This window comes from Stegostoma tigrinum, chromosome 13 (assembly GCF_030684315.1).
Source record: "Stegostoma tigrinum isolate sSteTig4 chromosome 13, sSteTig4.hap1, whole genome shotgun sequence".
Lineage (NCBI taxonomy): Eukaryota > Metazoa > Chordata > Chondrichthyes > Orectolobiformes > Stegostomatidae > Stegostoma > Stegostoma tigrinum.
This window is the reverse complement of record NC_081366.1, coordinates 35,735,271-35,749,261: the sequence shown is the minus strand read 5'-3', so window position 1 is coordinate 35,749,261 and position 13,991 is coordinate 35,735,271. Positions and strand designations below refer to the sequence as shown.

The window sequence follows — 13,991 nt, the reverse complement described above, 5'->3', positions numbered from 1 at the left end:
ATTCTGATATCATTCTTAAGGTTTCACAAACATAGGAACAAGGAACAAGAGTAGGCCACTTGGCCCTTTGAGCCTGTTGTACTGTTGCATGAGATCATGTCTGATTTTGAACTCAGCTCGACATTCCTGCATATCCCTGATAATCCTTCATTTCCCCTTGGTACTCAAGAATCTATCTACCTCAACCTTAAACTATTTAAATATTCTGCATCCGCTGCTTTTTAAGGAAGGGAATTCCAAAGATCTCAATGCTGAGTGTAAAATTAGTTCATTTTAGTTTAAAAATAAGAGGCATTTATTTGAAACAATGATTCCCAGTTGTAGATCCTCCCACGAGAGGAAACATGCTTTCAACATCCACCTGGTCAAGTTCCCTCAGGATCTTTCTTGTTTCAATTAATTCACTTCTGACTGTTCCAAATTCCAGAACCTAGCCTATCCAGCCCCTCTGAATAAGGCAAAATGCTCTTTCCAGGTATTAGTCTGGTAAATGTCCGAACTGCTTCCAACATATTACTGGTCGTTGTACTTATGAAAGGATGTTACTGTACAGTTTTCCAGAAGGGGTCTCACCAGTGCCCTATACAACTGGAGCATAACCTCTTGCATTCAATTCTGCTCACAATAAACCATAATATTCTATTACTTTCCAGATTGCTTGCTATACCTGCCAACTAACTTGGTGTTGACTCTTGTTTAAGGACACTTTGATCTCTCTGCATCTCACAGCTGTGCAACCTGTCACCATTTAGGTAATTGCTTCTTTCTATTCTTTCTGTCAAAATAGACCATTTCACATTTTCCACATTGTAGTCCATTTGTCAGATCTTTTCCCACTCATATTACTAATCAATATCCCTTTGTTGGCTCCTTGTACCCTCTTCATGTTTCATTTTCCGGCTTATCTTTGTGTCATCAAAAACTTTAGCAACCAAACCTTCAATCTCTTCATCCAAATCATTTGTATAAATTGTAAAATGTGGAGGCCATAGCACCAAACCTGTGGTACACCACTCATGCCAGCCTGAAAAAGACCTACTTATCTTATTCTTTGCTTCCTGTTAACAAGGCAGTCTTCAACCGATGGAAATTTACTATCCCCTACGCCATGAGCTTTTGTTTTCTGCAATAATCTTTTGTTGTAGCATTTTATCAAATGTCTTCTGGAAATCGTAAAAAAAAATCCCTCAGGTTCCCCTTGATCTAAAGCACAAGTTACTACTTCAAATAAATACTTCAAAATAATTAAATATGATTTCTTTTGACAAAATCCTATTAGCTCTACCTGATTACCTTGAAATTATCCAAGTGTCCTTTTATACTGTCTTTTTAAAAATAGTTTTTAACATTTTCCCTGTGACAAATGTTTCGCTAACTGACGTGTAATTTCCTCCTTTCTACCTCCCTCACATTTTGAAACCTTTATGAAATCAAATGAGTTTTGGAAAATTAAAACCAACGCATCAACTTTTTACTCGTACCACTTTTAAGCGCCTAGGATAAAACTCCTTACGACCTGGGATTTGTCAACTTGCAGGTCCAACCATTTTCTCAGCACCACTTTTTTGATAATTGTAATTCTCTTGAGTTTTTTTTAAAATTATTCCTTTACACTCACACTCACCTCTGAATTAAGTTGATGTTATTTCACACTTCTGGAGCTGGTGGAACTTGAACCCCTGTGCCTTTCAGTGACTGATTTACAGCTAAATCCAGGATGCTAGTTTGTATTCTCTAGCAAAGACCAAGGCAAAATATCCGTTCAGTTTGTCTGCCATCTCTTTATGCTCTATGACTCATTCCCCAGACTTATTTTCTATAGAACCAATGCTTTTCTTTTTAAACATCTGAAGAATCTTCTTTCTGCTTTTATATCTTTTAACTAACTTTCTCTCACACTAATATTTCCCTCCTTATTAATCTTTTAGCAATTATTTGCTATTTTTTCATATTCAGACCAATCTTCCACCTACCTTTGCAGATGTATACATCTTTTTCAAGTTTGACATTATCTTTGACCCTTTTTTAGTTAACCAACAAATAGAAATTTTATTTTGCGCTTTCTGGACCTCGCTGTTAAGCGTTTACCACTGCATCTTTTGACCAATTACCTAAATTGGCAGTTCATTTTTGCCAGCTCTGCTTTCATGCCATCGTAATTGCTATTGTTTAAATACAAAAAAGTAGTCTTGGGCCTACACTTCTCTCCTTTAAATTGTTTGTAAAATTCCATCAGATTATGGTTGCTGCAACCCACATAGCTTTGACCAATGAGATAAAATTAATCAATGACCTCCTAGTTAAAGCATATGTCGAGTATAGTCTGTTCTCTGGTCAGTGTCACAATGATGGAATAAGAAATTGTCCTAAAAATGTCCATTGAATACCTCCTCTGGACTATTTTTTCCCATTTGATTTTTCCAATCTATGTTAGTTAAAATCCCCCATGATTATGGCCAAATCCTTCCAATAAACTCCCATTATTTCTTCCTTAAGATCCTGAGCTGCCATGTGGTTATTGTTAGGAAGCCTCTACAAGTGGCCTCTTGACTTTTATCACTCTTCATCTCCACCCAGACTACTTCTGTGTTCTGGTTTCTTGAATTAAGGCCATCTTTCTCCACTGTGCTAATGTAATCTTTAATTAACAGAGCCACACCTCCTTTGCAACTTTGATTTAAATTTCCATAATTTCTCTGTAAGACCACTCTTTGGTACATCATAGTCCATGTAAAAGATAACTTTTGACTGCTCTCCCACTTTTCCAAAGGCTTTTATTTTGTCTTTTCTGCTCTTTGCTGCTTTTATCTGCCATCGGGAAGATATGACGCCATGTGGGCTTCAAATTCCACTAGGATGTCTGGCACGTGAAAAAGGATGCAAGCTTTGTAAAATAATCATCAGAAATATTGAATGAGAATTTGTCACCCAGGAGAGAGCAAAGCGAGATCTCAGGCCTTCAGACCCTCACAAAAATTGCTGGAAAAACTCAACAGGTCTGGCGGGATGCGTGGAGAGTCAGCACACGTTTCGGGACTAGGAACCCTTCTTTCCACACACACACTGCCAAACCCGCTGACTCTTTTTACAACGATTTGTTTTTGTTTCTGATTTCCAGCACCCGCAGTTTTTTATTTATTCAGACGTATAAGCTTGCTGTTTGATGCTACTTATTCTGGAAAGGAATGATAGAAATGTGTAACTGGAACCAGTGTAAATATTGGTTCTACATCTTTTCCGGCTCCAAGTGATCCCTAGTTGGGTTGCTGTGACGATCTCTCTGCATATTGGACTGTCCGTACAGCGCAACATCAGTCCACCGCCTCGTCCAATCAGCACCCGCTGATCCCCATGAGTCGAGCTTTTTTCACCCAGGCAACGTAGGGTCCGCCTCCCTTTCGCACGTGGATTGGATCAGGCGGCAGGACTAGTCTGTCACTCAGAGCAGCCCGGTTTGCCTATTGGATTATTTGGTTGTCAATCAGAATGTGAGCCTGGATAACGTGATGGTGCTACCTCAGTTAAGTGCTGGCAGGTTGCACCCGGCTGGTCGGCTTGAACAGTAAATGATCGACCGGCAGGATGGATGGAAGCAATAATAACAGTAGCAGCAGTATTATCACCTCTGCAATTCTAGCTATTGATTACATGGATTCCTTACTCCCCGAAAACCCTTTGCAACAGCCTTTTAAAAATGCATGGAACTACATGCTGGACAATTTTACCAAATTCCAAATTGCTACTTGGGGTTCTCTTCTGGTTCACGAAGGCGTTTATTTTTTGTTCTGCCTACCGGGTTTTATTTTTCAGTTTATTCCAGCCATGCAGAAATATAAAATACAAAAGGTAAGAGTGGTTTCGAAGTCATTGTGTGTGTTGGTGGGGAGTCGCTTATTTAGAATGGAAATTGGGCATCTTTTGAATTCTACAGAAGTATTTTTATATTTTAACACGGATTCATACAATCACATATTTGTCAACAATTTAACTTTAGCTAGTTAATGGTTGCCGTGGACTCAGGTTGAATGATTTGTACAGTATAAACGTCAACAATGCGTGTAAAAGTCTCGAATTTGGAGTGTGTAATTTGTCATGCTCAATTCAGCATCTCTGTGTCTTTATCACTGACAGAAAGTGAGTTATATCAAATTGACCATCATTAATGTGCAAATGTAGAAATAGTTATTATTTAACAAAAATCCGAATCTTAACGCAAACTTCGTTTAAGTAAATTGCTGCACAGATTTTCTACACTGTTCGCATTAATTATATTTTATAAAGAGTATTTGTCTAGTCGCGGTCCAGAACTTTTATAGCAGATAGCACTTCTTTTGCTTGTCGTATTACAAGGACCATTCTGATAAATACGTACCCATGCGATACCAAGTGTGAGGAGTGACGAGGGATTTAAATTATGGTAAAAAGGGGGCAGGTTATAACCGAGGATTGCATCAAAAGTTCCAGCAGTTTTTTAAAAAACGTTCTGGGCCTGACTTTGGTTGTCAATGCTGCGAGTGCTAATTCAAATACCTTAATAACCACCGTTATTTTATTAATGAATCTCACCATCCATCATTGTCTGATATTCTGCAAGAAGTGATATCACTGAAAATGGGCAAAGTTGGTCACAGGAAATTTACAGGTGTGATCATAACTTGTCACTGCAACAGAATATTATTTGATTAGATAATATTTGCAAGAAATACCTGGGTCTTTTTATGTAAAGTAACATTTACAACAGGAAATACTCATTCAGATTATCATTAAGTGTTATAATCAAAATAGTGTTGGTTCTGGTGAAGCTAACTTTCAAACAGGCTTGTATTTAATTGTGTTTTCTATGGAAAATTGTATTTGCAGAAATAGTTTCTAGCTGACACTCCATTCTCCACCAGCAATAGGTGCAATTATTGCAGTAAGTCTTCCTTCAGTATGTGTTGCTATTCGTCAAACAAACTTTCCTTCTCAGTAACTTATTTAAACAATTAAATGGAAACATAGAAGATAGGAGGAGGCTGTTTGGACCTTCAAGCCTGCTCTGCCATTCATCACAACTATGGCTGATCATCCAACTCAATAACCAAATCCTGCTTTCTCCCCATAACCTTTTACTGTCAAATTTCTCGATGATGTTATTTAAATAGTTAATGCTAACATTATCAGCAAATGGAGGATAACTTTATAAAACAAAAAATACTCACACCCTAGCATGATGTTCATGTTACTGGATCATTATGCAGTAGGGCTCAACTAATGATCCATGAACTTGGCTTCAAATTCCATCAAAGCAACTGGAGAATATAAATTCTGGGTTAGAAGATAGGAACAGGATTGGGTTATTCAACCTTTCGAGCCTGCTCTGCCATTCATTATGATCATGGCTGATCATTCAGCGCTATCCCCTAAATCCACCCTGACAATCCCCGCCCCAGCCATCCCATGCGTCCTTTAGTCAACAGAGCGCGTGCTCTCTCTCGCGCTCTCTCACTCTCTCTCTCCCCTCCCTCCTCCCTGAAAACATACAATGTGTTGGCCTTCATCCAGGTCTTATGTTAGTGATTTCCACAGGGTTACCACTGTCTCGGTGAAGAAATTTCTCCTCACCATAGTCCTAAAACGTTTACCACTTATCCTTAAACTGTGACCCTTGGTTTTCAAAATACTCTTCCTGCACCCAACTTGTCTAGTGCTGTTAGAAGTTCATAAGTTTCCATGACATCCCCTACCCCTCATTCTGCTAAACTCCAGTAGCTAACCCAATCTCTCCTCATTTGTAGATCCAGGAATCAATTTGTTAAACCTTTTGCTGCCCACTCTCTCTACAAGAAGAATGTCCTTCCTCAGATAAGGAAGATTCCAGGTGTGGCCTCACCAGTGCCCCATATAATTGCAGCAAGACATCCTTGTCCCTGTACTTGAATCCTCTCGCTATGAAGGCCAGCATACCATTTGCCTTCTTTACTGCCTGCTGCCCCTCCGCACTTAATTTCAGCAACTAGTGCACAAGGTCATCCAGATGTTATCGAACATTCCCTACACTCAATATACAATCATTCAAATAATAACGTCCCTTCCTATTTTTGCTACCAAAATGGATAATCTCACATTATACTGCATCTACCATGCATTTGCCCATTCAGGAGGAAACCCACGCAGACATGCGGAGAATGTGCAGACTCCACACAGACAGTCGCCAGAGGCCGGAATCAAACCCGGGTCCCTGGCACTGCGAGGCTGCAGGGCTAACCACTGAGCCACTGTGCCGCCCCATTTAGAGCTGCATTACGTCTGCACGAGAAAACTGTTTTTAATACTTTCTCCGTTATTTACTTTTGTAAAGTAAATTATTCATTCAATGAGAGAGTTCGTCATGAAAATAATTTTTAATTTTAGGACAAACCGGAGAGTATTGAGAAACAGTGGAAGTGCTTCAAAGTGTTGCTGTTCAATCACTTCTGCATCCAGCTGCCTCTGATCTGTGGTACTTACTACTTCACTGAATTCTTCAACATTCCATATAACTGGGAGAACATGCCACGATGGTAAGATGTCTCGTAGCTGTACCAATAAAGCCTTCATTGACGGTTTTCACCTTCAGGGTAGAATTTTCCAATCTTAGCCAGTCTCCCAAGCTACATTCACTACACACCCTTAACTTGTATCACGTTCACTTGCCTGTGATACTGTGTCTTGAACTTTACTGCATTATTAATTTTGAATCTGATGTAGTCAGATTATCACAGTACTGTGTCTGGATCTTGCTGTTGCTAAGAGACGTGGCACCCATTGCCACAGTCCTTACCAATCTTCACTGGCTCCCATACCCCAGATTGTTTCTTCAACAACTCACTCTGCAACTTCTTTCAACCCTGTGTTTAGCTAGTGCCAACCACAATGCAGAATCTTTTACGTGTTGTCATCTTCCTTACTGGAGTGCTCCTCTGAACTCTGCGTGTGTTACAATATCTCGCCCTCTCACTTTTAGAAGCTTAGTTTGGGAAACCTATCACTTCAGCCATCCCTTGATCATTTTCCCTTGGTTTCTCATGAGCCCACTACACACTGCTTTGAGGCAGTTTGTTATACTGTAGCCAGTATGCAATAAGTGCACAGAGCTGGGAACTGCAGATGCTGGAGAATCCAAGATAACAAAGTGTGAAGCTGGATGAACACAGCAGGCCAAGCAGCATCTCGGGAGCACAAAAGCTGACGTTTTGGGCCTAGGACCATCAGCTCTCTGAAGGGTCTAGGCCCGAAATGTCAGCTTTTGTGCCCCTGAGATGCTGCTTGGCCTGCTGTGTCCATCCAGCTTCACACTTTTTGTTATCATGCAATAAGTGCAAGTTATTTTTAATGTTAAGAGCAATAGCCTTTATCGAGTTACAGAAAATGAAATGAAACTTTAGTTGTTGACCAGAATAACAGGCAAAATGGTGAGAGAGAATTTTCTGAATTTGTGTTTCTGATGGGATAGGAAGGTTCATTACCTCATTGCATTTCAGAAATTCAGACCATTGTTAAAATGGTTGTAAAATCATGAGAGTAGTACCTGAATTCCTAGTGTGTATTGCTGATGGACAAGACTCTGTGCAACATCAGGGAATTAGCCTTGTGGTTCACTAATGAAATTCTGCTGGTTCAAGTTCAAAAGGGTAGTTTTTTGCTGATGCAGTGTTCCTGAATACCACTGTATTATCCTTCTGAAACAGGCAGATCATTGCAATGCAATGTCTGGGTTGTGCTATTATTGAAGACACTTGGCACTACTTCCTGCACAGATTGCTGCACCACAAGAGAATCTACAAATATATTCACAAAGTTCATCATGAATTTACGGTGAGTCACTGTTTTTGTTTTGGTACGATGGCAATGTTTTTGACGCTTGTGAATTGCTTCGTCACCAATTGTCCAACACTTATCTACTGTTCCACAACTTCAACATTGTATATTACACAATTCCATTTGCCCTTTGTTCTGTTCAGTTGTATATACATCTACATTTTGTATATGGCCCTGTAGCTGACAGTAATATTATGAACCGGGTGGAGCAGTTGCCTATGGTTCTGTGATTGGTCTTTTTTAGGCTGGTGAATCATTTGTGGCAGTGGAACCACACCCTGATTTTAGGTCTCATTTTCTTCGCTATTACGTAAATTAGTTGTTTTTTTGATTTATATTAAAATGCTGAAAATTATGCAAGTTGATTTGTTTCTGGTGTTGAGAACTAGTGAATACATAAAATATTTCATTTGTAACCTAATCAACCACCTGGAGTTCTCATTTACTGAATAGTTGCTGTCTCCACCTGTTTGTGCAAACTTCTGAATTCTGCTTTCAAAGGCTTCATATTAATTCTTGCTGTTACCAACACAGCAAAGGTTTTTTCACTGTACTTTCACCAGCTCTTATTGTTATCGTTTTGTCATTACATCAGTGTTTACTTTCAGTGAATGATTACTTATGCGTGTGCCACTCAGTTTTATTTTACTTCAAATTTCTAGGCACCATTTGGCATGCAAGCTGAATATGCCCATCCAGCAGAGACACTCATCCTCGGAATGGGTTTCTTCATTGGCATTATGATCTTCTGTAATCATGTGATCCTCCTTTGGGCTTGGGTGATCTTTCGTCTTCTGGAAACAATAGACGTACACAGGTAAAGATGCCATTCATTCAAGTAACACCATAAAACCAATTTGATTAGTGTTTGAGAATGTATTAAACAAAAGAAGAAGAAACAATTCTTTTGGTATTACTTCTTCACTGTTGAATATCAGCCCATGTGATTAATATTGTTCTGACACACTACTGGATCACCAACTTAAAACCGGAACATTGGATAATGCCCAATTAAACAGATTTGAATGACACACAGAGGCTACTTGGTCCATGAGTTTGCGTTGTTATGGATGGAATTTGTTGAATCGATTTGTAGTAAACAGTTAAGGGGAATATTATCAGGATTGAAATTGAATTTTAGTTGTTTTTATGTTGACACTGTTCAGGCCTAATTTTGGGAGTCTGTTGTTTACACCATTACATCCAATTACTGTGTCCTGACAACAGATACAGTCTTCAGCAATAGCTGGGTCCAGCACCATATAGGAGAATGTAACCAAATCACTGTTGGTCCCATGGAATCCAAATTGAATCGTAGAATCCCAATAGTGTGGAAGTAGGCCATTCAGTGCATCTAGTCCACTCTGGCCCTCCAAAAAGCATCTTAACCTACTGCACTAATCCACCTAGTTTGTACACCCCTGTACATTATTTAGCACAGCCAATCCACCTAACCTGCAAATCCTTGGACTGTGTGAGGAAACTAGAGCACCTGGAGGAAACCCATGCAGACAGACAGAGAGAGAATATGCAGCCTTCACACAGCAGTTGCCCCAGGGTAGAATCGAACTCAGGCCCCTGCGCTGTGAGGCAGCAGTGTTAACCACAGGGCCACCGTGCTGCCCCATAACTAGACAAATATAAAATTGAATTTTTGAATTCTGTATTGGTTATTGCAACTGAATGAGAACGTTGTGGCATTCCAAAGGTGGGACAAAACAGTTTCTTGTATGCTGCAGAAGGAGGCCATTTGGTCTATTGTATGTGCTCTGGATCTGTGAGCATTTTGACTTAGAGCAAATCTCCTGTCTTTTCTCTGTACAAATTTCCCTCTACATTAATCCTGCTTAAATAATGACTTAATACTGTCTTGATCTGGGTGTCCCCTGTGCAGGAATCTCAAACTAGAATGAAGGTACAGCAAGTAATCGGGAAAGCAAATGGATTTTGGCATTTATTGCTATAAGAGTAGAGTGCAAAAGTGTTGCTGAAACTGTACAAGGCAAGAATGAGACCACATCTCAAGCATTGCGTACAGTTTTGGTCCTCTTACTTGAGGAGGGCTGTAGTTGTATTGGAGGCAGGTCAGAGGAGGTTCAGTAGATTGATTCCAGAGATGAGAGTATGTCTTATGAAGAGAGATTGAGCAGTTTAACTTGGGATAAATACATTGTCCTGCTCTATTAATCAGATGGCACCAAATTTCTACTATTAAGAGTATAACTGTCATTTTTAAAAAAACTTTTATTTTTCAAATAATTACATTTTAAAACACATTGATTAATTTACTTTTCGCGATCTGCAAATGCATTTGAGTTATTGGAAACTTGAGGGAAATGATCACTCTTCAAAACGGACACACCTTTACACACAGTTTATATCATAGTTACCAACAACATCCAATGTAGAAGCTGTATAACTTATCAGGTGTTAAAATGGCTATCAGATCAGTCATGACCTAATTGAATGGCGGAGCAGACTCAATGGCCTGAATGACCACCTTCTCTTATATCTTATTGAATAATGTGAATGTAACGCAAATGTCTTAGTAATGCTCTTTTTCCTTGTGAATGATTTTTGTGTTATTTCTTCTCAGTGGTTACGACGTTCCCTTGAATCCCTTGCACTTGATTCCATTTTATGGTGGTTCCCGTTTCCATGACTTTCATCACATGAACTTTGTTGGAAATTACTCTTCAACTTTCACGTGGTGGGACAAGCTGTTTGGAACAGACTCTCAGTTCCAGATGTACAAAGATAAATTGAAGGAAATGAAAAAGGACCAATAATAAGTACACAATCAACAAAATAAAAGCATAGCAAATCACTATAATCCAGGAAATTGAGGAATCTAATCAACCGCTGAACTGTTTGACAAATTGATGCTCTTAATGGGTCCTGATAGCAAATTTTATTTTGCTACCATCTTTTAACAGATAAAATATTTTAAACATTTTTCCTGGGGAAGCAGTTGTGTTAATTGGACACTTGTTCAGACAGAGTCCATGTTTCTCATGATAGCTATATTTTATTTTATGTACCAAATGCATTCGTTCTCTCAGTTTATTTGAAATTCCCTGCAAAATTTTGAGAGAACTGCCTCAAAGTTCTTTCTCTTTCTGAAAGGATTGTAGGGAAACGTTTTTGTGATTATTTGTGGTATTGAAACTTTCAATGAATTAGCCCTTTTTTTGCAATATTTCCACATTGTTGTAGAAAATAGCAATTTTTTGTGAACATGTGTTATGCACTAATTTGAATTACCTTTTAAGGTTTGAATTTCTGGAATAACATCTTGAAGTATTGAAAATCTTCTAAGCACCAATTACAATTAATGATTTCTGTCTGTCATAAATGACATAACATAATACAACCATATGTTTCCAATCAATATGTATATTTGCTTATTGTGAAATAACACCAAATTTTATTAATAGCTTGTAATATTTTCATTTGGGCATTCGGGAGTGTCACTTGATTCAGTGTTCCAAATGTTGCCTGCGCTACTGTCAAGAACTGCAGCTGACATGTTCTACAAAGTTAAACCATTTGGCTGTCTTTATCAGCAAATGTCTTTGGTTTTAGGGTCATAACATGGAAGGAGGCCCTCCCGTATGTAGTGCCCACATTGGTCTTCAAATATCTAGTTATTCTTGTCTCATTTTCCACTACTTGGCCTGTAGCCATGTATGCTGTGCCATTTTGGGCATTCACCTCTCTTCATAGGGGTAATGCTTCAGACCAGACAACATCCTAGTGAATCTCCTCTGCATCCCCTCAAGTGTGATCGCATCCTTCCAATATTGCAGCAACCAGAACTGTGCACAGTATTCTGGCTATGAACTAATTAACGTTTTCTACAGCTCCGTTGTAACCTTCCTGATTGACTACTAAAGACAAATATTCCATTTTCCACTAACTCACCTTCTCTACTGTCCTGCTGTCCTCAGAGATCTGTGAACATGCACACCAAGGGCCCTCTGACTATCTGTACTTCCTAGGTTCTACTGTTCATCATGTATTTCCCTCTTGTTGGTCTGCAGAAAATGCATCATCTTATACATTTCAGGATTAAATTCCATTTGCTACTGCTCTGCTCAGCTAACTAGCCTGTTTATATCGTCCTGTAGATTTTTATCCTTGCTATTTACCACATCTCCAATTCTCATATCAGCTGTGAACTTACCTCCTTCATTAATATCCCAACAATTAACGTGCACTACAAATGCCAAGGGACCCAGCAGGATGGCTTCCAGTCACAAAATCAACTTTTGGCCATCACTCTGTCTCTTCCCACTAAGCTGAATTGTTAGACATACTTATCACAATGTTTACGTTTATTTTCTTACTGGGTAAATCACACTAATGTTTTGTAAAATGGATCAAGCTTAGTTCAGATGACATCACTTGTTTACAAGATAATAAAATGTGAGGCTGGATGAACACAGCAGGCCCAGCAGCATCTCAGGAGCACAAAAGCTGACGTTTTGGGCCTAGACCCTTCATCAGATGATGAAGGGTCTAGGCCCGAAATGTCAGCTTTTGTGCTCCTGAGATGCTGCTGGGCCTGCTGTGTTCATCCAGCCTCACATTTTATTATCTTGGATTCTCCAGCATCTGCAGTTCCCATTATCACTTGTTTACAGGTTGTTTCCAGTTGATTCTTTCTCAATTACAACTCTTTGACTTCAAAATCTACTTTCTTTTGTGTGGAGAATGTATCCCGTTATAAGTTAATGAAAGAAACGAATCTGAGATGAAATAAATTCTCAAAATGGAAGTCATTACAGATAACTAAATCTGAAGCTGCATGTAAAGAGATTAGGAGATGCAATATATTTGCAATTTGATGTTTTTGGCGTTTTGCTAAAGAAACAAATACCATTTGGTGACTGCATATTGAACTTGCTTTATAATAATTCACTGTGGAGATCATGTTAAATAACACTGAACATTTTCAATATTTATGTTAATAGAAAATTATGACATTGAGGGTTAGAAAGGGTTTCAGCAGGTAATTCAAGGGACATTATAGTTACGGGTAACCAATAACTTGGAGGAATGAGTAGGCATTTAATGATTTGTTCTAAGATTGACAACTGTTTTAAATACTAATATTAAAAAATAACCAACTGCTGGTTCAGTGAAAGTTCAATATCAGAATTACATTCAAGTTTCTAAACTACATGCATGACACATAATCTGTTGTAAGTATTTATAAGTGTTATCTGTGGAAAATCTTACATTTTTGTGGCTACTCAGCATTGACATAGAAGCAGCTTGTTCACTGCATCTTGTACTTCTTAGACAGTCATCTAAATTTCACAAATGGTCCCCAGTTTGAATTGTAATTTTTTTGTGGTAGTGAGTTTGTGCATTCTGATTTTCACTTTCAAGAAAGGACCCGAAGCAGATTTTTGTTTTAAATGATAAAACTTTTCACAGTATTGAAAAAGCTTACATTTCAAATCTACAACATTTTCATCTGAAATTTGCTGCCAACATTGACTCTGCCCTCTCACCTATGCCACTTCTCAAGAAGTCAAGCCCATTTTCTTTTCCAACTGTAGTGCTATCTCTACCCACTTTAGATCTTTGTAAAGTGCGACCATTTAACTACTTGTTTGAGTACATGTGACAATGAAGCTAATTCTATTTCTAATTGTAATCTTTTGAACAAATTGTTGCTATCGAGCTTTATGCTCACCTCACTCAAAAAATTTCTATTTAAGCACATCCAGCCTGGTTTTTCACCTGCCACAGTACTAGGACTAATTTGTTTAATGTCAGAAACAGCATCCCTTGTAAAAGCAAGATACTGTGGATGCTGAAAATCTGAAACAAACACAATCATGGAAAAACTCAGCAAGTCTGGCAGCATCAATAGAGAGAGAAATTGAGTTAACATTGAGTGCTGTATGACTTTTTCAGAACTCCTTTGTTATTGTATACATGGTGCTTGACCTGCTTCACCTTAGATATTGATATAGTTAATTAGTCCACCCCTTTCTACTGAACTTTCTCTCATGGACTACTGCCAGCTTCCTTACTTCCATTTGTCACAAGGTTTTTAGTACATCACAGTTGCTGAGAAATATTCAGTATTTTGATTCTAAGCTAAGTTTCAAAGTCCACATGTTGTCCAATAATAA

The 13,991-nt window shown here is 38.6% G+C and overlaps 1 protein-coding gene across 1 annotated transcript; it reads left to right on the top strand.

Annotated features, from left to right (window-relative positions):
* The first annotated feature begins 3,502 nt into the window (after positions 1-3,502).
* LOC125458113 (methylsterol monooxygenase 1-like) lies at positions 3,503-12,285 on the top strand. Its single transcript, XM_048543014.1, has 5 exons — positions 3,503-3,846; positions 6,394-6,542; positions 7,710-7,836; positions 8,502-8,656; positions 10,436-12,285. The coding sequence occupies exons 1-5, from the start codon at positions 3,583-3,585 to the stop codon at positions 10,626-10,628; spliced, it is 888 nt and encodes a 295-aa protein (XP_048398971.1). The 5' UTR covers positions 3,503-3,582; the 3' UTR covers positions 10,629-12,285.
* The last annotated feature ends 1,706 nt before the right edge of the window (positions 12,286-13,991 follow it).

What these genes read in the sequence shown, in the direction of transcription:
- LOC125458113 (XM_048543014.1), top strand. Translation starts at nt 3,583, where the DNA reads ATGGATGGAAGCAATAATAACAGTAGCAGCAGTATTATCACCTCTGCA. An exon ending in AGAAATATAAAATACAAAAG is followed by an intron (nt 3,847 to 6,393) that starts GTAAGAGTGGTT and finishes TTTTAATTTTAG; the next exon opens with GACAAACCGGAGAGTATTGA. An exon ending in GAAACAATAGACGTACACAG is followed by an intron (nt 8,657 to 10,435) that starts GTAAAGATGCCA and finishes ATTTCTTCTCAG; the next exon opens with TGGTTACGACGTTCCCTTGA.